The sequence below is a fragment of the Colletotrichum graminicola genome (genome assembly GCF_000149035.1).
Source record: "Colletotrichum graminicola M1.001 genomic scaffold supercont1.1, whole genome shotgun sequence".
Taxonomy (NCBI): Eukaryota; Fungi; Ascomycota; class Sordariomycetes; order Glomerellales; family Glomerellaceae; genus Colletotrichum; species Colletotrichum graminicola.
The window spans coordinates 1,166,887-1,189,491 of NW_007361005.1; the positions used below are offsets into that span (position 1 = coordinate 1,166,887).

At 56.2% G+C, this 22,605-nt stretch overlaps 6 protein-coding genes across 6 annotated transcripts; 2 read left to right on the top strand and 4 right to left on the bottom strand.

Annotated features, from left to right (window-relative positions):
- Nucleotides 1-150: 150 nt before the first annotated feature.
- GLRG_00299 (FHA domain-containing protein) lies at nucleotides 151-2,166 on the bottom strand (the record flags this gene model as incomplete). The annotated part of the gene is made up of 3 exons (XM_008090984.1): nucleotides 151-807; nucleotides 875-968; nucleotides 1,019-2,166. The coding sequence occupies 3 exons, from the start codon at nucleotides 2,164-2,166 to the stop codon at nucleotides 151-153; spliced, it is 1,899 nt and encodes a 632-aa protein (XP_008089175.1).
- A 6,207-nt stretch (nucleotides 2,167-8,373) lies between these two features.
- On the bottom strand, nucleotides 8,374-11,206 carry GLRG_00300 (uncharacterized protein; the record flags this gene model as incomplete). Its single annotated transcript, XM_008090985.1, has 4 exons — nucleotides 8,374-8,625; nucleotides 8,761-8,842; nucleotides 8,963-10,205; nucleotides 10,261-11,206. The coding sequence occupies 4 exons, from the start codon at nucleotides 11,204-11,206 to the stop codon at nucleotides 8,374-8,376; spliced, it is 2,523 nt and encodes an 840-aa protein (XP_008089176.1).
- A 767-nt stretch (nucleotides 11,207-11,973) lies between these two features.
- GLRG_00301 (autophagy protein 16) lies at nucleotides 11,974-12,832 on the top strand (the record flags this gene model as incomplete). Its single annotated transcript, XM_008090986.1, has 3 exons — nucleotides 11,974-12,064; nucleotides 12,167-12,540; nucleotides 12,677-12,832. 3 exons carry the CDS (start codon nucleotides 11,974-11,976, stop codon nucleotides 12,830-12,832), a joined length of 621 nt encoding a protein of 206 aa, XP_008089177.1.
- Nucleotides 12,833-13,198: 366 nt separating this feature from the next.
- On the bottom strand, nucleotides 13,199-14,748 carry GLRG_00302 (histone methylation protein DOT1; the record flags this gene model as incomplete). Its single annotated transcript, XM_008090987.1, has 2 exons — nucleotides 13,199-14,120; nucleotides 14,192-14,748. 2 exons carry the CDS (start codon nucleotides 14,746-14,748, stop codon nucleotides 13,199-13,201), a joined length of 1,479 nt encoding a protein of 492 aa, XP_008089178.1.
- A 1,706-nt stretch (nucleotides 14,749-16,454) lies between these two features.
- GLRG_00303 (F-box domain-containing protein) lies at nucleotides 16,455-17,471 on the bottom strand (the record flags this gene model as incomplete). Its single annotated transcript, XM_008090988.1, has 1 exon — nucleotides 16,455-17,471. The coding sequence occupies one exon, from the start codon at nucleotides 17,469-17,471 to the stop codon at nucleotides 16,455-16,457; it is 1,017 nt and encodes a 338-aa protein (XP_008089179.1).
- Nucleotides 17,472-20,552: 3,081 nt separating this feature from the next.
- GLRG_00304 (uncharacterized protein) lies at nucleotides 20,553-21,229 on the top strand (the record flags this gene model as incomplete). Its single annotated transcript, XM_008090989.1, has 2 exons — nucleotides 20,553-21,014; nucleotides 21,077-21,229. 2 exons carry the CDS (start codon nucleotides 20,553-20,555, stop codon nucleotides 21,227-21,229), a joined length of 615 nt encoding a protein of 204 aa, XP_008089180.1.
- Nucleotides 21,230-22,605: the final 1,376 nt, after the last annotated feature.

Genomic DNA, 22,605 nt, shown 5'->3' on the forward strand with positions numbered 1-22,605 from the left:
AGACCACGCAAGGCCCTAATGCTGTGCGCGTCGTTCCTGTGACCCACTAGTCCATGTCGCTCTTTCCCAGTGTCGTGACCTCGATCTCCGCCTAGGACCTGTGAGCTTTTCTCGATGCTCCCGATGATGCTTCATCTGGCTCGACCGGCTCTACCGATCGACTTCCATTTCAGTAGCTGCGTCGAGACTTCTCATGCCAGTGGATGCCTCCGCAGCACGGCGGCCAGCGCTTCCGTCAAATACCCACGGTCCGGCATCGTTGCGCGGAGTGATTGGGCCTTCGTGGGTAGTCAGTAGGTGGTTTGCGATAGGCGAGGGGGTACGAGTGTCCCGACCGTTGCGCGATGCTGCAGCTTGAGCAGCCGCAACAGCCGCAACAGCCGGGATCGGGACAGGCGGCATCGACGTGTTGGGAGCGACCGTCTGCGGCGCTGTCTCGGGCGCCTCTGCCATGGTATGGGACCGCTCGAGAGCAGCCGTAAAGTCGATAACATCTCCGTCATGGTCGATTTCCGGCAGTTGAGGCCCCGAGCCTCCGATAACTACAGGGGCCGGGATAGGTTCAGACACAACTGCTGGCATGTCCTTGACCTCCTGCTTCTGCTGCTTCTGTTCCGGCCCTTCGTCCTCGTCCTCGTCCATTCCCTCCCAGTCCTCTTCAGGGTCCTCGATGTCAGCCTCGAGGTCAGCAGCCATGCGGCAGTTTGGGCAGACGAAGATCGGGTACTGTGGGGAGTTGAGCAGCGAGCGAATGCATTTGAAATGCCAAGTGTGCGAGCATGGTGCAACGAACAAACACTGGCACGGCTACGAGGCTGTTAGTTTTCCCAATCGGCACGCGGTGCAAGGGGCCGGGTGCATGCTGGCTACATACAGCGATAGAATTGAGACAGATGGAGCAGTCCTGCGTCGAAGAGTTTGCCGAGTTCGCGGCCGTCATGTTGCGCAGCCGCTTGTGCGTCGCCATGCTGCATATTGTAAGCAATCGCGCATCACGCAAAAGAACAATAGTACTCACTTGAAGGTATTGAGCTTGTTCTGCCAGCCTCGGTTGAGCTCCAGCCGCATCTTGACGCAACGGAAGATCATTTCCTCGCCCCCCTTAAAGTCGATTCCTAGCTGCACAATGTCTCCATCATTGACAGGAAACGGTTTCGACTCGGTGCCGGGCGGGCTCAGGCGAATATGATTGAGGAACGTGCCGGAAGAACTCTTAACGTCCTTGATATACCACTTGCCGTCATCGTACCAGAACTCGCAATGACGACGACTAACCACCTTGCTCTTGAAACCCACGGGAGCAGCTGATGGGGTGTTGTTGGGTACGTTGGGCTGGTTATCCCGTTCCGAGTAACGGCCGACCCTGATGACGTCGCCGCCCGAAGGCAGTGTTCGCGACACAGGGGGGAAAGTCAGGCTGGGACGCGTCGCGCGAGGGTCGTAGTAGGCCGAGAAGCGAATCGAGGGCATATTTTCGGCGGGTGCAGGGGCGGCGGCGGCGGCCTGAGCATCGCCCGTCGTGGAGGAGCGGGCTCTCGTCATGATTGCTGCTGCTGCTGCTGCGGCGGCGGCGGCTTCGGTGTCGGGCGTCTGCGTCTGGTGCTGCTGCGATGCTTGACTGCTGCTGCTCGCGATAGCGTCGTCTAGGATTGAAGGGAGCGCATCCACGAGGGGACGCTCGACAGCGGGTGAGGAGGGCGTGGTGGAAGCCTTGTTCGCCGACGAGGATGACGAATGGGGCTCCTGCAAAGATGCAACAACAAGGGATAAAGGGTTCAGACTAGGGTCGGTATCGGAGCGACGAAGAGTAGAAGAAGTAGGCGTGTAACTGAGGGAGCGCTGCAGGCTATGGGTCGGACGAGCAGAGGCAGCGATGGAGCGGTTGGCGTGGTTTTGGGTTTGAGTTTGAGTTGGGGTCTGAGAGTGCGGGTGTGGGCTGGCGCCGGTGTTATGATGAAAATGGGAGTGGGAGTGCGAGTTGGAGGTCGGTGAGCTGGAGCCCTGGCTGCTGCTATGTTCGCGGGACAAAATGTGATTTTGGGTGTAGCTGCGAAGATAACTGAGGCCTCGCAAACGGCTGGATCGGGGTGAAGGCGATGCGGGATTGGTGACAGACGTCGGCACGGGGCCCACGGTGGGTGGTGATGAGACTGGTTGTGTAAACATTTGCGCTTCGAGAGGGGGGAACAGAGGAGTCAGCTTGGTTGGCTCGGATGTCTTGGCCTATCGCTGGTCTGGTGGTGGCCGTGGTGGTCGTGTTGGTGCAATAAACAGTGGCGGGACGCCGTAGGGAGTAGCCGTACCGGGCAAAAGTAAAGCAAAACAGGCCGGTAGTGTTGTAACTACGGAGTAGAGGTGCCAACTTTCGGTTCGTGGGGTTCGGCTGGCTTGCTTGCTTGCTGCTGGGTGACTGACTGACTGACTGTCTGGGCTGAATCACTTGGCCGGCAGACCAGGCTGTAGCGTGTAGTGTGACCTCTCTTTTTTTCCCTCTGGTGGTCCACCTTCCTTGCTTGGAGATCAAATTGTGGACTGATTTAATGGTTCCTTTTCTTCTTGCTCGTCCCCCTTGGGATTCGGGTGAGGGTACAGGGTATCAGAAAAGCAAGGACAAGAATGCGACAAAAGGGGAGGGAGAGGAATGTGCGCGCGAGAAGGGGGGAGTGGGAGAATGAATGTTCCTTGGAATGCTGCGCAGGTTTGCTCCAAAACAGCCAAGGTTGGTCGAGGAGGAGGAGGAGGAGGAGGAGGAGGAGGAGGAGGAGGAGCAGTGTATAGCAAGCACACACTCTCACTACAGAGTATAGTATGTAATCGTAGTTCGGAGGCGGCGGCAACCGGGCGGGGTGAGGTGAGGTGAGGCGGGGCGAGGCGAGGCAAGGCGAGGTTGGACGGATGGACGAAGGAGGAATCGTCAAAGATGAGAGGAGGGATAGAGGGAGGTCCGAGAGAGAGACAGCGGGATGGATGGACGATAATATGGACCAAGAAAAGAGCAGACTGCGTCCAGGAAAAGGTCCTAGTCCTGGGAGGGGGTGTGTGGTGTGTGTGTGTGTGTGTGTGTGTGTGAGTGTGAGTGTGGTAGTGGGAAAGGACGGATTTGTTAGTTCACCGACCGCCACACGCAGTCCATACGCTACAAAGTTGAACCTGGGAAGAGGGTCGCAAGTGTGTGTTGTGTTGGACGTTGATGGTGGCTACTTTGTGCATACAGTTCGTGCATTCTTCCAGCAGTATTCAGTGTATCAGTCCCGGTTGGGCCAAGTGCGTAGCGAAGAGCCCGGACAGTGAAGCCAGGCGCACTGAGCATGCAGAGAGGGATGCACCACGGCCGTGGACGGCGAGGTTACCTAACCTAGGTCGGACGATGTTGGAGTGCACTGCGCCCTCGTAGTGTGCCGGTACGGAGGTGTGATGTGGTGTAGTGTACGAAAGCACCCGCAAGGGAACCTCAGCAATAGGTAGCAAAGGTACTTTGGGGTGCCCCGGGTGCATGTAGTGTACCTCGACAGGAAGAAGACAGCCGCACCCAGGACGGTACCGTGTATCTGGTGTATCTGTACACCCAAGTAGGTATTTTTTTCCCAAGGCACAAACATACACACACGTGGATAGCTACATGAGGCATGGGTTCCTCTACCCTCTACAGTAGAGCGGGAGCATCAAAGTCGGGCGTCGGGCCAGCCGAGTCGGTCATGTTCTCTGTCCCGGTGGCGGGAGGAGGAACTGCGCATCTGTACTGTACTCAAGACACCATGTATGGGCACAGTGACGACGTCTCAGAAGCAAAGCAGGAAAGAGACAGACAGACACGCAACAACAAAGGAGAGGGCCCCCCCGTATTGGTGACCCCAGTGCCGTTGTTGCCTTGTGTAGGGATCGAGTCTTGTGCCGAGTACGGCAAGGAAGGACGACGAGGTTAGGCCGTTTTAGGTTTAGGTTCCGTCGCTGGGACTGGCTGGACCAGGACCAGGATCAGGACCAGGACCAGGACCAGGACCAGGGGGTGGGACAGGATGCGCCTGGGTCATGGATTGTCTGCTGCGTGTGAGCGCAGAGATGGAGTGACAGACGCGGATTGCGGACTACCTACCTCGTGTACTCCGTACTCCGTACTGCGTAGGATACTCGGTGGATTGGGCGGCGGTGGCGGCGGATGATGCATTCTGGCCGTGTTGCAACCCCGTGGCAATTAGCATCTTTTGCGTGGCTGACGGCGGCCATGATGTCGTCCCGTCGTCTTGTGCACATTAATTACGTTACAGAGGGTTAATGTGGATGACGCCGACGAGAAAAAAGACACTCCCCAAGTGACTCTGTGGCTCATGCGCCGGCGGCGATCGCTGACGAACATCTCCCACCCATTCCCGGCCTGTCATCAGGGAATTGGGTCATTGTGGGTGGTGTTCAAGATGATTGTTATGCATGCGCCCTACTATGTAGACGTTGACGGAAGGGTAAAAGGGGTTCGCGGCGCTCATGTGCAGACACATATTTGAAAGAAGCAATGAGACCGGCAGAGCGAGCGTAGGACAGACACAGGGCATACCGTCGGATCATATGCGTCACGGGTTTCGGTTCATGGATCGGAGAGGAACGAAACAAGCTGGCAGAAAAGGTGCACCGGATGCGTCCACGGGAGGTCCAAGGCTTAGATGGGTGAGGTGAGTTGGCGCTGTGGTCGCTCGCGTTGGGTAAGTGCATACCCGAGGAAGGGGAGGCGAGGCATGAGGAGGCAATGAATGCATCTCCCCCACCGGAGATACAAAGCGCATTGGGTCATGGGCGAAGAAGGCGACGACAGCGGTCAGATCCGACACGCCGGAGAACGGTGCGCAACGCAAGGCGTACCGGTAGTAGGTATCATCGCCATACATAACCATGCAACAACACCAGCAGCAGCGACGGGGCACGCTCTTCGTCCGAAGTACCCGAGAGAAGCATTTAGCAATTAGTACCTACACACAACACTCATCTGCCATATGCGAGGCGGCCAATGCATCGTCATCTTCCCAAAGCTGCATCTGCGCAAGGCACGATTCGATGGATATGGTGGGAAGAGGGAAAGGACCGAGCAAAGCTGTGGAAGGGGAACCGAGTGCACGAGTTGCTAAAAGACATGCATCACAATCTGCAAGACTGCACCGTCCATTCGATATGGGTCGGTCCTGATGGATGGAAAGGGATGCATAGAAACAGAAATAACAATGCCGTTACTAAGATCCAGCACGGATACGGGCGGGAGAGCCAAGTCCGCACACCCACAATATACGATTATCTATTTGCATATCCGTACGGGTATCCCTATTTACCTAGTACGGAGTAAAGTACCTACATATCAGGTACCTTGGTACCTATAGTATCAGTCACTGTTCGGGGTGAGTAAGGCTCTTTCCGCAAATACATCGTAATGTGTAATCACGTACGGCAGGCACGACCGGGCATGTTCTTGCCTCTTTGAATCCACATGCAGGTATTGCATGAGGAACAGAAAATGAATCCGGCCGTCATTTCCTGCTTCTCCCATCACTCGTCACTACTCCAACGTTTCTTGTCCATGGAACGAACCTTCACATCAACACCAACCTCCCATCCCGAAGAACTGGATAATGCCACTGTCGATCGACCATTCAATCACCCGCCCACTCACCCACCGCGCGACCACTCACCGAGCAACACTCCTCGTTCCGCCCTCCATGTTTAGGGAAGTTGCCGCATCCGTGTTCACACCACTCTGGTCCAGTGGGAAACAATACACACCATGTGAGGGGGACTGGGGACTCTGCCCCACCCAACATTAAGCACTCACGCACTCAGGCGCTCACGCGAGACTCAAAAGACAAGCCAAGCCGCAAACCACCTACTACGGTATCGGGCCAAAGTTTAACCCCCTCGTCAGGTAAATGTGGCCGTGCTTTTTTGATTATCCCAGCGACGGTACGGAACTTTGAGCTTCTTGTGCACATCTATCATAATTCTGGCCAGTGAGAGTCTCTCGTACGTGGGTCACAACTCCACACTACCTGCTAGGGAGTTTATACTTACCCATCATACGTAGTAGACTTCCGGGCGGATTTCGCGCTAATGCGGTTACCAGATTAGCGCTCCTTGGCCTCCCTAGCTCCCTGGACGAAAAAAAATCGAAAACAACGCCCAAAACCCTTGACCATGGGATTACCTCCCTCTCTCTTATTCATTGGACGACTATCGCCATTGGTCTACAAAGCCTCCTCCCCCACCGCAAGTCTTGCAGAAGGCTGGGAATCCAACCTAAGCCACCTCGGCCCCTCATTGACAATGCGTCGATGCATCATCCTTCAGAGCAGCATCACGCCGTCCTCGAAGCTTCCCACTCAACCCCCAACGGCCGCCGTCCCCTTGTTGTGCTTGACCCCTTTCGAGAAATAGAGCCCGAGTACAAGGTAGAATTGCTGCCAGTACGCGGAACCTCGTCTCAGTCCCGCCCTCCCCAGGAATCCCCGTCTCCTCTATCACTCCCGCCAATGACTCGCCAGGCCCGTCCTCCGCTTTTCCGAGCCTTATCCGGCGATTGACACGCAAACAATACCAAACACTGGAATATGCCCGTTCCGTCCCATCCGTCGCCTGCTTGTATACTACGTCGCCCAAGACAATAAACCGCAATAAAGGAAACAGAGACAATATCTAGGACGCGTGTGCCACGCGGCTCCCAACCCGGCTCTTCCTGCTAACGTACATCGTACACCGATGGGGAATGTTGCCCCCCACCGGCCTTGCCTTGCCTCGCCATCTCGAGTCTTTGGCTTTCGTCGCCACTAATTGGCGTTTGCCAAGACCCATCAAATGGCGTCCCATTTCATTCATGCTCCCTCTTCCCCCGATACTTCTCCGGGGCCGAGGCCGTGATGGACCTTTACATGTCCGCCCATCTGGTGTCGGTACCCGCATCCAGTTCTCTTTGTGAGCACGCTGTTACGCATCGCTATCAAAGTCGCCGTTCTTGCTCGTACCCTACTTTATTCTCCCCCATTGTTTTCATATCCCCTTACGCAATGCATATTTCTGTGTGCTCGGAACTGGGGATCCAGATACCTGGACCAAAGCCTCGATTAAAGCTCTCGGCGCCCGTGTTCCCAACAAGACGCCGGCGGGAGAACATTCCTTGCTTCCAGAACATCCAATACACCCGGAACCACCGGTAGAGCAGACTGTATCTGCAAGCACTTTGACTGCAACAAGGGTTGGCCCGTCTTGCTTGTCCTCCATTTCTTCTACCAAAGGCGTCACATTGTCAAACTCAATTTCCGACAGTCATCTGCAAGCCTCCACATAAATTGTAGCTGCGAAAAGACGAAGCCGCTCCAGTAGATTCGACCCTACGCGTCCCCACTCGAAGAAAAATAAACGTTCGGGAAACTACCACGCATATCCAGGTACGCAGTAGTGCAGGCCATCTTCATGCGTCAGTCGGGGAGAGGGGGCCATCCCCCAGCGCAGAACCTGCCTGATTCATAGAGACGAGATGCCGCCAAATACGCCCCAGGTTTAACCCAGTATACGCCTCTACATAAGCCAGGTTTGAGACCGTAACACTCTGCCGCTCGTTCGTCGCTCATCTATTCTGCCAAGCGCGCGGGAAAAAAAATTAAAGGGAGTGGAGGGTTGATCGAATGATCATTCTTTATACAGCAAAAAATTACCGAATGATCCTCGCGGGAAGTTGCCATGTTTGCTAACACTATGAGCCTGACCCTAGCCTGTTGGCGGCGCGGCGGCTTGCCTTTGACTACCTTCTCTCGTGGCTCGCCCACGTGTCGCATCTCTCACGCGAGACCTTACAGGCTTCACGGGGAAATTGTCTCATTCGAAGAGCCCAACCTGTGCACGAACATTGGCCAGATTGAGCCGCATCCGGAGGGTATTATCCAAGAATCCACCCACCCACCCACACACACACACAACCGAGCAGATACCCCGACCGTCTGAGGCAGCACATCACTGGCTGCACTTGGTAAGGTCCGAGTTGCTTCTGGCATAATCGGTCGGAAATCGAGGAAGCTAGCTTAGAACCCCCGAGTTCCACGCAAAGAGAGCGCCGGGTGGCCCCGGTCGGTCGCTGCGCGGCGAACAAGCTCAACCCCCGATATACCTACGCCGTCATGCATCGCCTCTCCCTACACAGTAAATGCCCAATCCATCCTTCACTGTGTTGCCTTTCACCGGAGCGTCGCATATAGACCATCGTCTTTATTCTGCCATATTACTAGTGTATGATGAGACTCACTCCACACACACACCCTTTCAACCCGTCAGATCCATCTCTCGTCCGATGTCTTCGTCGCGTTCCGAGAAGTACGACGACTTTTTCTCTACGTCCCGCGCGTCGCAGCCTCACTTCTTGAAGACGGCGGCCCCGAGCCTTTCGATATCCCGCCCCTCCTGCGTGCTCCGCCCGGCCGCCTCGAGCAGTCTGCCCCACGCCTCGGCGTCTTTGAGCCTCACCGCCTCCTCCGCCGCCTTGACCCGCATCCCGCACTTCTCGTACATTATGATAGTCGTCCCCGGCTCCAGACCCGTGCACTTGGGCACAAAGACTGCCGCCAGCCGCGGGTTGCCGGCCTGCAGTGTGAGGTTGAAGAACGGCTGTGGCGCTTGGTAGTTAGCCTTGTTACTTCTGCATCGTCCAGATCGGCGCGCGAAGGCCCGCCGGGAACTGTGACACTAGACCACCCGTCCATGGTGTGATGCGTGTATGTGCGTGTGATGGAATGTTCTTACCTCCCACCCGATTGGACTTTTTCTTGTCTTTGAGAGTTCTTCAATCTCGTTCCAGTCTCGCTTCGCAACAAGCGCCCGGAGTCTAGGTAATGTACAACATGGTTAGCCAATGCATGTACTCGAAAAGGGGCCGGTTCACAAGTGAATAAGAAACCGGTTCAATGGTCAAAAAAAAGGAAGGGGGATGGGGAGGGTTTCTTACCTGATCCACCAAGCAACCTTGTCCGGTACCTTGAACTCGCTCTGGATCTTGTTGGCGCGCTTGTGGTAACCGAGCCGGATGAGCTTGAACATGGTCTCGTTGACACTGAGCCCGGTGAAGGTGTCGGTGAGGTCGCGGTCGAAGGCCTCCTGCATCTTGAGCAGCGTCTGCGCCTCCTTGAGGGCGTGCACCTCGAACGCGGCCTCCCTCGAGTCAGAGAGCAGCTTCGCGGCGAGGGCGAGCTTGTCCGACGACGTGCGAGCGTCGGGCTGACGGAGCGACTCGCGGATGAAGACGCTGGCGCCGTCGACGCGGCGGTCATCCTGGTAGTAGAGGTCCTTGAGGAGGGCGTTTTCGCCCTCACGCGCGGCCGAGGACTCGACGAGCGCCGTCGCCGTGGGGCGGGCGTTGATAGTCCGGAAGAAGGCGGCAAGCGGCAGCTTCTTCTTGAGCTGGAGGAGCACGGTGTACATGAGGTCCGTGTCGCCGCTCTCGATGGCTTTATCGAGGGCGAGCTCGTCCTCCTCCATGCTGAGGAGCAACGGCACCTGGCGCCCGCCGCGGGGCTCATGGTTGAGCAGCTCGGTCGCGAGGCGGCCACGACCCTCGTCGTAGGCCGCGCGGGCGATTTCCTCAAAGGAGATGCCAGGCTTTCCGGAGAGGCGCTCGACGACCAGCCTACAAATGGTGTCATCGTCTTCGGCTCCGGAGCGGACCTTGGCGCAGGCCCAGTGCACATAGATGCGGTCGGTCGGGAGGCGTAGGTACCCGGCAATTTTGAGGGCGAGGAGGTACTCGTGGCGGTTGATGAGCCTCTTGATGAGCCCTTCAGGGGTGAGGCGCTGGTACTGCTCAAAGGAGAGCGGCAGGCCGACCTCAAAGAAGCGCACGGCGTTGAGCACGCGGAGGGTCTCGCACATGTCGACGAATTCGTCGCTGTTATAGATATCGAGTACAGACTTGCCAAATGACGCGGCTTTGAGGAGCTGCTTCTGCCAGTGGACGCTGAACTCGCGGCCGGCGGCCGTGACGCACGTGTCAACGGCCTCAGTTAGGTTGCCCCGGATCAGCTGGATGTAGTCGTCGGCCTTGGGCGACTGAAGCTCCAGCTGACCGACGGCGTCGAGGAGAATTGATGCCGCCGAGGACTCGGCGCGGGTGCCAAAGACCTCCTCCGTGGCGTACGGGACGCGTTCCAGAAAGTCACAGGCATCGTTTGTAATGAGTCTCGCGCCGTCGTGCTCTGCACATGGTCAGCTACCCCGTGATTCTTTGAGACGCGACGCCAGTAGACCTACCCGACACAACGTGCACGCGTCCGTCGTAAAAGAACTCGGCCGTGGCGGCGTCCGGGCCGATGATGTGCACCTCGTCCTCCCACGCAATGAGGGCATCGGATCCGCACCACTCAACGTACTTTGGCGGGATCTTGGACTGCGAGTCGTGCTCGACAAGCCTCTCTGAAAAGTCGCTAGAAATTACATGCGCCTTGCCCGTCTTGGTGTACAGCACAATCAGCCTCCCGTCGGGGGACACGCTGATGTGGCTAAAGGGCCCGAGGTCCAGAAAGCGATCCTCGCACTCGGCCGCGTCGACGACGTATACCGTCTCCCCGATGCTCAGCAGCACCTCGACGGAGCGCGAGAGGGTGTGATCGGGCGCGACTACGGCCCAGGCGTGGATCTCGCCCTGGTCGGTGGGCGGGGTCGCGAGCAGGCGAGGCCTCGGTTCCGCGTACGACGAGACCGAGACGAAGGTGTCGTTGCCCAGGAGGGCGACCATGCCGGTCTCGTAGAAGCGGCATCCGACGACGCCCGATTCGTCGGCGCCGTTGCCCAGGGAGAACTGGGTGAAGTCGCCCTGTAGGTCGTAGGCGCGCACGGTGCCGTCCGTCGTGACGACGAGGAGCCTCTCCTCGCCACCGGCGACGCTGGCCCAGCCGAGGCCCTTGATGGAGCCGGAGCCCTGGTCCCAGGGGATGCGGCGAAGGAGCTTGCCGGCGTACGAGTAGATGTCGATGCCGGGCTTGGAAGACGGGGCGCCGCCGCCGCCTGGGTTGACGCGGTACGCCTGGATCTTTGTGTCGTCTCGCAAGAGGGCGAGGGCCCCGCCGTAGGGGGCGCCGGCGACGATGTGGTTGTCAAGGTCGAGGTCCTGGTCAAAAACCTCGGTGTAGAGCTGGACCTTGCGGTACCACTTGTCGCCGACGCTCTCCCATCCTGCCGAGGGATGAGACGCTTCCATCATGTCATCTTCTCATTGCCGGAGGACGATTGTTTCTTCTCTGTGCGCGCGCTCGTGTGCTTATTTGCTTTGCTTCTCGAACTTTTGACCTTGTCGGAAAATTTGAGAATCTTGGGAGCAGTCGTCGATGTGTGGGTTGTTTGACGTACCTACGTACTTTGAGGCCGAGGTGTGAGATGAGAGACGATGAGGTTGGGGGCATGAGCTCCAGTTCTCTCGCACTCTCTCTCTCTCTCTCTCACCTCCACTCACCCCAAGCTGTCGTTACCTTGGAGCTACACGGTAACCAGAAGTGGGTAGGAGCTTGCGCCACAAATCAAAATGGGCCAGCCTCAAGAGACCTGGGGCGCGGCTAATCCCCGGCCCAGAGGAACCTGCGTCATTGCACCACAGCCCCCACAATCAACCCCAGATAAGACAAGAGCAGCACCCACCCACCGAACCCTTCTTAGGACAACCATACATGACCAGGTGATGCGACCAAACCACCTGGGCGAGTCGGGCGTAGTGTTTCTTGTTTCCTGGAACGTAAAGCGCATGCGACATCCGTCCCGTTGCTGATTCAGCTTCTTGTTTCATACTCACGGATTCGCTCGACGGGAATTTTATTGTACTTCATTTTTGCCAAATGCCGGTATAGACAAACGAAGGTTAAGCCCTCAGAACGGCTCTCTCTCTCTCTCTCTCTCTCTCTCTCTCTTGTCGATAAATGTGACCCGATACCGCGACTTCCAGACACCCTCACCTGTCGCCCGTCGTCGCCCATCATGCCCGTGCCCGACTGGCGCTCTGAATACCTGGCCTCCATCAGGGAGCAGGAGAAGAACAACCCCGTTAACCTCGAGATCGTCCAACTCTGTAAGCCCCCCCCCCCCGACCACCTTGACCTCACCCCAACGGCGCTGCCACACGCCCAAGTCTCTCAACACGCTTCCTAACTCGTCACACGCACTCACATAGGCTCCCACCTCTCCGACCGCGTCGCCGCCCTCGAGGCCGAAAAGGAAGTCCTCCGATCCAAGACTGCCGCCGCCCGCCCCGATAAACCCACATCCGCCACCTCTGAGAAACCGAGCGTCCGCGACACGGCCCCGGCGGACCCCAGTACCGACGCGGCCGTCGCTCAGCTCCAGCTCCAGCTCGCCGAGGCCCTGCGGTCCAACGGCACCCTCAGGGACCGGGCGAAGGCGGCCGAGGACGAGGTGCAGGTGCTGCGCGCCAAGGGCAAAGAGGACGCCCGAAAGCTCAGGGGCCTGACGGCCGAGAACGCGGCTTTGACCACCAAGCTGCGGGACCGCGAACACGAGCTGCGCGAGAAGCGCAAGCTGGTAGAGGTATGCACCACCCACCCCACATACACACATACACGCAAAGAATCCCGACGGCGGGGGAGGGCGACGATACTCCCTCTCCCCTTTTCGGATTACGAGAAAAAGGGAAAAAGAAGATCCTGACATGCCGCCGCCGCAGAACGTACAGGACGAGATGATTACGATGAACCTCCAAATGACCATGGCCGAGCAGGAGCGGGACAAGGTCAGGAAGGAGAACAAGGAGCTCGTCGACCGCTGGATGAAGAGGATGGCCCAGGAGGCTGAGGCCATGAACCTCGCGAATGAGCGTTGATGATGCCGGTCTAAATTCCGTGTATGCAACCCCCCCACCTCGCCTTACCCACCCTTCCATGCTTCACGATGCTTTCTTGCCGCCTGTCCGGCCGGGGCACGCCTCTATGGGGAGTATCAAATTCTACAGGTAATGAAACCCACAACGCTATTCCCTCGCCTATGCCAAATGTCCCCCCACCCGCCCTTTTCTTTTTCTCTCTTCTTTCTTTTCAGGGTTTCCTTTCCTTTCACAATGGTATACAACGTACGATGCAGTCTCAAGCCTTTCGCTTCGCGGCCTTATGCCGCACAACCTTCCACCCAAGTCCCGTAGGACATCATACGGCGCAATGACAAGATGCTGACGAGGCGTCCCAGTGTTTTCTTACTTCTTGGTCGAGAGGCAGTAGTTGCCGCCGGCGTTCGTCCAGCTAACGTAGCCGCCCTCCGGGTACGTCAGGTGTTCGACCTCGAGGATGTTGCTCGCGATATCGTTGGCGTTTCGTGTGCCCTGGTCGTTGACGAAGGACTTGAGCGAGACGATTTTGCAGCCCTGCTTCAGGTCGAGGAACATGTTGACGAGCTCGGCGTTGAGCTGGGGGGTGAAGGCCTGGTTATTGACGAGGATGACGTCGGCGCGCTTCATGGCCTCGTGGATGCGGGTGCTCTTGGTGAAGTCACCTCGCTCGAGGTTGACCCGACCGGGCAAGAGGCCCCACATCTTGCAGCGCGCGCCAAACTCCTTCTCCTGCGCCTCGGCAAAGTCGCAGGGGTTCTCCATCATCTCGCAGCCCCAGCTCTCGCAGCCGATCTCGAGCGCGGCCTGGAACACGACGTTGCCCACGCCCGAGCCGAGGTCGACAAAGACCTGGTCCGACGTCATGCGCGTCCTCTCCTGGAGGATCTCGGAGATGAATTTGTAGGTTAGCTCGCCATAGACGTTGTCGGTGCCGTTCTTGTACTGCTTGAGCTTCTCCACTTCCGGTGACACTGTGCGGTCGTAGACCTGGGTGAGGATAAACTCGACCAGGTCACGCGGGATGCCGTGGAGGTTGTCGAGGTTCTTGCGTATCGTGCCGTCGGCGGCAAGGGCCCGGATCCTCTTGTTGGCATCCGCCAAGGCCGAGACGAAGCCGTGAAAGTCGTTGATATTCGATGCCCTCTCGAGCCGCCTTATCAGTCCGTTGTTCGGCTCCGTGAAGTCCGTGGCTTGTTCTTCTGTGAGGTAGACGTCGGCGACGAATCTGACCACCGTCTTGATGTCCTCCACCGCATTGATGATGCCCTTTTCGGATATGAGCTCGTATCTGGGGGTGAGAATACGTCGTTAGCCATGCCGCAGCGTGATAATGGTACAGGGGAGGTGGTGGTGGCCTACTCTTCGGCGCCATAATTGCTCGGGTACTGCAGCCTGACCCTCACATCGTCATCCACGGTCGCGCCGAGCAAGCGCTTGGCCTTGGGGCACTTTTTGAGGTTGCTGATGTGGACGGCGTGGATCAGCCGGCTGAGGGGCCGCGCGTTGTCCTTGAAGGCGCTCGAGCGGGTCAGCACGCGTTGGGTGTCGACGAACTGGCCATCCTTGGTGCGTTGGCGCTTGCGGGGCTCGAGGTTGATGAAGGCGTCGTAGTTGTCGTCGCCGTCCGAGTCGTTGTCGAACTTGGGCTGGGAGGGGCCGGCGCTGCCGACCTTGCGTTTCCGCTCGCTGCGCTTCTCGTCCGAGGACGACGGATATGGCGAGGCGCTCTGCTTGCGGGAGAGGAGCGATTTGCCGTTGGGCTTAGGGGAGGGGCGAGGGGAGGGCTTGGCGGAAGAGGTGGACGAGGCGGCGTGAGCGAGCTTGGGGCGCGGCTTCGGGGCGGCGACCTGGACTTTCTCGACGCGGATGGCGGCGGGCTTGGAGTTGAACTTGTTCTTCCCGCCGAGGATTGGCATGGCGGCGGAGGAGCGACCGCTGAACGGGTCGATCGGACTGTGTCACGGAGCGAGAGGAGAGAGGGAGGGCGTTGCGCGCGTGACCCCGCGAGGTAGTGGCGAGCGACAGGTTAGTTGGTCGGGTAGCCTGATTTGAGCAGCCGCGGGTCGGGCGGGGTGTGTTGAAAGTGAATGAATGATGGATATCGGCAGGAATGCCCCGAAAAGGCGAGTCGTCAGCAGGACCTGCGGCTTCGTGTCATGGATGTCGGTGCACGACGGTTGTGTGATGTTTGATCGGGGTGGAGGAGGATCGGAACGGAGGGAGAATGTGAGGGTTGAGAGGGGAGTGAGACGAGACGGTAGACACGAGGCGATTTTTCGGGAGAGGACGTGGAAATGGGGCCGAGATGAGTGGGAAAAGTGGGGTGTCAACGATCCAGGACCCCGAAAGGTGGGAAGATTGGATTATTATGTAAGACAGGGACGAGGGGACGAGTATGGATACAGTACTCCGTACCTAGCCAAGTATTCGTACACGTTCAGTCAGTATACATGTTTGTACAGGCAGAGTGGCGATACCTACTATGGAGGCAAGGGTACTTTGGGGTACGTGGGGACTGGGAGGGAAACGCGCAGGAAATACCCAGATTACCCATCCATCCATCCATCCATGTCCGGGGAATTGCGCAGTCGTCCCAACCTGTGTTCCCACCCATCCCCGTCATCCCCCGTCGTTCCCTAATTCCCATCCTTACATTGCAGAAATAGGCACAGCGCATCCAACCCGCCTCGATGCAGCCTTGAAGCCTCGCATCGGGGGGAGGGAGGGGAGGCGAGGGTAAGGGGAGGAGAGCCCAGCGTCCTGCTTCTGTTCCTCGGTGCCGACGCACGGGATTGACAGACCCCACTCTCAGGGCCTTCCTTCTCCTCCCCCCCACTGCAGATACCACGTCAGATGACCTGGACCCGCATAAGCCGCCGGATGTGATTGGCTTGCCCGACGGGTAAACAACTCCATTCCTTTGGGCTTAGCGTTGAGTGTTGGCTGTCATCCAGTCTCCCTTTCCCACTGACAACTGTCGTCTGGGGCCAGTGCGGGAAGGGAGACCGTTGGGCGCATCGTCAAAGTCTCAATTTAAGCTTGTCTCAAAAGCAACCTACCTAGGTATTCGACTCAAAGGGAGCAAACCCTCCTTCTGCCTTCTTCGACCACTTGCAAGGTCGCCGAAACAGCATGCGGGATACCAGGCCGATCGATCTGTCTCAGGCGAAGACGGAAGACCCTTACTGAGCTCACAATCCCGGTGATCCGACGTCAATGTCTTAAAAGCCCAGACTTCCCTTTCGACAGGCCTCGGTGGATTCGAAGATTACCCCAATATGCTAATGCTCAAGCTGTTGCAACTTTACTAAACGTGTATGGTTTTCTACTAGATCGTGCATCATCTTGTAGCACTTACTACCGCACACTCAATCCCTGCATCCATTGCTGTCAGAATTATATCATAATACCGAAGCATGAAAGTGTCTCCCAGACTTTTATTACTACGCCCACCGCGAGACATCGAAACGGACAAATGCAACCAATTGCCCCAGACAGCTGTAGAAACATTAAGTACAACACATGGGCTACAGAATCGTCGTTAAGGCAAGCTCTTGGCAACCCTCACCCTCCATACGGCCACATTTCCGGGGCCAAATTCACGACGCTCTCTCCTTATCAGTCAACGCCAATGCCAAATCATATTCTCAGGGTGGTAATCGGGATAGCAGTCCTCCTCGGCCCCGGTCTCCTCTGTTTCGAAACCCACCTCGCTGTACTCCTCGCACCGGAAAGCAGCGTCAAACACCCTAACGTCCGCCGGGTTCCGTGGGTTGCTCGGCAGGGCCCAGTCGCCGGCCTGCATGAACTCCACCACGACGCCCGTCTGCGACGTCAGCTTCTCAAACACCCCCTTGGCGTGAGGGAGCGCGAACCCGCTGGTCGGCCGGCCCCAGAGAACCCTGAACCAGAGCGACTGCCGCCCGTGGTATCCGGACCCGTGCAGGACGACGTCGTAGAGCTCTCCCATCCGGAACCCCGCGATTGCGGTCTCGCCGCCGGGGCGGATCCATGAGCTGGAGACGACTTGGTCGCTTGCCGTTATGCTGCGGACGTCGAAGCGCATGTATCCCAGGGACGGAGGCGGAGGCTGGGAGACGAGCATCCACCGCCAGCTCGCGCCGCGGCGGGTGAACCGTCGTCGGGACTCCGCCAGGGCCCGTGCCGACTCTTCGTCGAGCTCAGCTGGCCTGACTTGGGTCCAACCTCCCCAGTTCTCTCGAATCGTCTGGACCGGTTCCGGGCGAATTGACCACGGAAGCTCGTAAAACGAGTTTAGACGACGGTGGAACGAGCAGGTGGGCCCGAAGTCGAAGAAGCACTTGTCAAATTTCTCTGCGAGCAGAGGGTTGATGAGTCGAGCATCGTTATCTGACAGAAGCCTGTATTCAATCGGAACTCTCGGGAAGGGGATCCCCTCGAGGCCGTGGATGGTTCCTCTGGAAGCATCGGACACCGGCTTAAAGAAGAGAGCTTGTTGGAGGGCCGGAGATCCATCCACGAAGGCTTTCCAGGTACGGCTCACGCGACTCACCGAAACCAGTAGGGTCCTCATGTCGACCTGAACCAGTATAGCCTCCAAGAGCTCCGGGATGGCGAGGACCGCCTCCATGGCGTCGCCCGTTCGGGATTCGGGCATGGTATGGAGGCAGTAGTGCGTATATTGCCGTAACCCACGTGAAGCTGCTGCTGCTGATAACGATGATGACGAAGACGAAAAAGGGCCGCTGGGCTGGGTTACCATCATGGAGGGCCACCCCTCGTGGCGCGGGTGAGCTGCTTCATTTGGAGACGACGACTAAGCTTTTATCACAGGAGGCTCATGCCGGTGTGGCGAATGGTATCAGCCACGTCATGGACGGTATCACCTGACCGACCTTGGGACTCATATTCCTATGGGCCCTCACCCTTGGGAACACATTTCTTACAACCAAGCTTCTCTTCACCTTTTGGACATGGCCCCAATTCGCTGTGTGCCCTAACTCGTGAGAGCGTTACACGTCAATATGCTAGTACACGTTGCGGTTCCGACCAATGTTCCGGAAAGCTGCTTGTCGTACGACAACCTTTGTTTACTTCTGAGTTGTCATGCTGTTAGTCGGGAAATCGTGGCGTTGATGTGCTGCTTACCGGCGTCATAGCTGAGCATCAGCGTAAGCAGCTATGCCTAGTGTAATTTCCTGATTCGGCCCAATCCTTTGTGAGTCTCAAGCGCAAGCGCTTGCAGGTTCCTTTTCTCTGACAACAAAATCGGCGTCTCTGTCCACGTTGTTGCACAGGCAAGGATACTGCATTAGATTCGGTGTTCATTGACTTACCATAATAGCATGACGTCTGCACGCAACTACCGAAGAAGTGACCGAGTGATCTGGGCTGACCTGTTAATATCTATTTTTGCATTGCGTTATTTTGTATTTCTTTTTTTCAGTCAGCCATAAGTCCCACGATGTGGCGTTGGAAATGAAAGCCGGCTTCCAAGCTCATGCGGACGGCTACCGGCCTTACAAAAAGCCCGAGCCCAACACCTTAAATCAAAAGGATCCCACTTAGCGTTACGCTACATTCTCTCAGAGTGCGGGTTAGTGCAGTGAGAACTCCTTGGCTGGTCAACTCGCGTGGTGTAACCTTCGTATCTGTGGCTGGTATGCAACACCACCCATGCTTGTGGGATGGCCTGCAGTGTTCCGCATAGCTTTTTTTTATCCACTAGGAATAAGAAAAAACACGCTGCATCTCTCATCATGTTCCAATATACGTCACCTGATCTTGCAAAATCACCATAGCGTTAATACTCCTATCTAGATCTGTTTTGGCGTGTCCACGGCATTCGCCGTTGAGTTTTGGCCATAGGCTCGGATACTTGCCAGCAACGATTGATTAGGACACGGCCTGGATTGAGGTGTGGCCTAGTGATAAACCATCTAATGCTCCAAAATATTGTATGTTTATGTTTGAGAGGCCTCTTTGACACACTGTCAAAGTGCCGGTTGAGTGCTGACCATAGGCTCAGACACTTGCCTGCAACAGTTGATTAGATCAAGGTGTCACCTAGTCATAAACTATCATACAAAGGATCATACGCTTATGCTTTAGATGTCTCTTTCAAAAACTCTGTTGAAGTGGGGAAATTAGTAGACTGTCGTTTCCTGAGGCTGGCAAGCCACTAGCCATGGTCTGCCTTCCGTGAGTTCATATTAATAGCTACATTCAGCCTACTTATACGCCTATTGTGGCAGTATGGTAATCTTATGATAATAACAGCGAGATGGGAGGTATTCATGTATTGTTTTGACTACTTGCCATAACGAGGGGACGTAAGCATATCACTTGTAGAAGCAGCCAAGGAATGCCGATTGCTCCGGACGCATGGCGCCAACATGGCAGCTAAGACCGGGTTTTGAAAGCAGGCGTCTGGTGATAGCAGCAACCGAAAGCCTTTTACCTGCAAGCCTCTTTGCTACACAGCACGAGAGATGCCACGGCTGTTCCTTTCTAACGTCAGCACGCATGCGTTTAGAATCTCCACGTTCTCGACGCAGGTAAACGTGGGGCCATCCAGCTAATTGACTTTCATGGCCAATGCACATACTGTCTGGATATCAGGAAGCCTCGGGGTAATTTGATTTATGGGCTAGCTAAACTAATTCAAAAGCTTACACTTTTCCCTCGGGCCACTGCGTTGTACGTCGAGGGCGTTTCACGATGAAACTAGTCAATGTATTATTGAAATGAAAAGCAACCGTCCTTTACCTGTTGTAGTCGACGTACTTCGGCAGCAACAGCCAACATTCTACTCACCGGATCCCTTGGTAAGAAGCAAGAACTAGGCAGGCTCTTATTACACAACAGGGCTGACCGTCACTCTTCCATCCGGGCAGGGCTGGTTAGCTGACGTGAGAATCCAGGCCTCCTTGCATACGATTCTCGCACCGGCAAGCCATTATAGGCCCTAATGCAGCCTCAACTAAGACTCGTAAGACGACGGTATTTGGGCCGGCCTGAGAGCGCGCCATTGACTTTTCGTGTGCTGCATGTTTCCCCGGTGGCGTCGCTCCACATTTCGGACTTGAGGCTTCCGGCCCCGACTTAACCCACTTCGGATGCGACCGAAGTGCTGATCCTGCTCCCGTGCCGATGGTAGGCACCTGAATAAACTTTTTTTTCACATTAAAGGATGGGGTTTCCTAGCGCGGCAGTGCTGGCTAGAATACTGCTTCCTGCTAGAGCCCCGTCGTGCCGGTTTCCGGCTCTCGGGCGTCAAGCTGAATTTCCCGGGAGATCCTATAAACGCCACTCATAAAAGGCAATTCAGGCAGTGGGGCCATGTGGGAGACCCTGACCGGGCTTGTGAGAGTAGCATGAGATATCCTATCCTATTGTTTCGCTGATCCGTTTCTCCAGAGCACGCTAGTCGCAGGCCCGGCAGCTAGCGCCATCCCAACTCTTTGTGCAGAAGTGTTTCCCAAGCTAAGGTTAGACCCAAGGATCCTTCAACCCCTTTCTGAGGCCGAACACAACATATAGGCTAGAGCCATACCTCAATTGGCCTTGTGGCAAGGAAAGCCCTATATAAGACGATACCTCACTTCCCCTCGAGTCGGGATTTGACCATCGCCCTTTGTGAAGCATCTCTCATCACTTAAACCTACCCAGGCAACCACGGTTCTTTGTTCATACTCTTCCATCTCATCCACAATCCTCCAAACAGTCCATTAACAACATGAAGGCCTCTACCGTTGCCGGCGCTCTCGCCTTTGCCGTTTCTGCCGCCGCCGCTCCCAGCAAGTGCGCTTGCCCGACCAACTCCGCCCAGCCTGACGGCACCCTTGGCAGCTCCTACGTGTCCACCAGCCTTCTGGTGCCTATTGCCAAGAGCAAGCCCAACTATGCCTTTCCGGCGACCAAGTTGGCCAAGGTAACGCCCAACGACGTCTGCACCATCTTCAACCTCGACCTGCCCGTCGCCCAGACCCAGGGCAAGGTCTGCAACCTCGTCTTTGACTTCCCCTCCAAGGAGTCCGCTCTCGGCAAGTTCGAGTTCAAGGGCAAGGGCACTTTCAACTTCACCGGCTACGCCATCGGCGCCGGCGCCGTCGCCGGCCAGACGACCTACAACAAACAGCCCGCTCCCGGCCCGAGCCCCCCGAACCCGCCTCCCATCATGACCCCGGGCCACAGCTACGTGAGTTTTCCTTGCACATGCGCGGCCCTCTGCCTCAGGTGGCTGACTTGATTGCTATTCAGATCATTAACAGCGCCCCATGCGGCATCCCGGCCGACGTTCCCGGCAGCGTAACCGTGTCCGGCAGCCTCTGCTCCCCTGACACCAACTTCGTCTTCGAGGAGAACACCAAGGGCTGCCCTCTTGGCTTTTTCGTTGTCCTGACGGACATTTGAGAGGCACCGAGGTAATATACCGATTTCGGGTCTACATGTCTATTGAGTTATGCGACCAATTTGGGTCCAAATAACTGTCCATGGGGTAGACGCAGTGAAATTACATGTAGATATTTGGGATCGTCCCTAGACATATTTATTCTTTGAAGAATAATATTCAAACCGTTCTGTGCAGTTGTATTAGACCCTAGCGTCACTTTGGTATTCCTTTGAGTGATCCAAACATGGAACGAAAATACAAATCTAACCGAAGTAAGCTGCTCGTCCTACTGATCTATGACAAGCTACGGCCGCCGTGATGTACAATCCCGCCGATATCATGGAGCTCAGCAGGTCTCGTACAACTATCAATGGTTACTTTTACATTTCTCCTTCTCCCGTATCTCACTCCGCCTGATACGAGGGTGGTCAAAAACATACCCACCGGCAGTGGTGGCCCGGTTGCTCGGTGCCGCTTCGCCTGAGACATATAACAAATCATCAAGCTTTTTTGGCTCATTCTCTCTGGAGGATGCAGAAGAAGCCACTGACGCCCCGCGTGTCAGTATTACGTACACCTTGACTAAAGTACGTATCCAACGTAGTTCCTCCTAACTGGTAGACGGTAATCCTCTTGACGCAGTTGGAAAAAAAAACAATATCAGTAACAATGCCCGATACTCAACACCATAGTGGAGGGTTTATAGATAAAAATACAATAACAGCGTGTCCATTGATGACCCTCATTGCTTTTCCCAATTAACAACAAGGCCTGGCAACTCGCTATCGCCACCGCAGTAAGATCTGCCCACGTATGATGTGATTTTTACTTATGTTTCACTCGTGGTTCTTTTTGTGCCTGGGACGACTGCATTACTCTTCGTTAGCTTTAGGATCGCGACCAATGCTGGATAGTCCTGCATCGGTGCCTCAAAGGGGATTGACTACTCACTCCGGTCGACTTGGACGCATATTGTGACCTCAAAATGTTCAGCTCCTTCTTTTGCCAGCTCGACAATGACCTCGCAACTTGCTATGAATCCCGCTTCGCCTTCGAGTACATCTTTACCCTCCTCGGTAGAGTTTCCATGAACTGATATTGCTTCAACCGACACACCAGTCAGTGCCGGCTTATCCAATAGCGCGGTTAGTGTATCTAGTGTGACTAGTGCTCATAGCGTGTCTAATTTGACTAGTGTGCCTGACTATCGTGACTAGTGTAATTACCCTTAGGACATCGTTGGGTGGCGTGACAACTACGACAAGGACTTCATCGGTTTTCTAACGCGTTCAAGGACTTCAAATAACTTCAAGTCCTTGCACACGCCAACTTCCTCCTCGAGTCCCACATAACCATCGCCGCCCATTACATCGACTTCCGTTGGCTTACATCAACT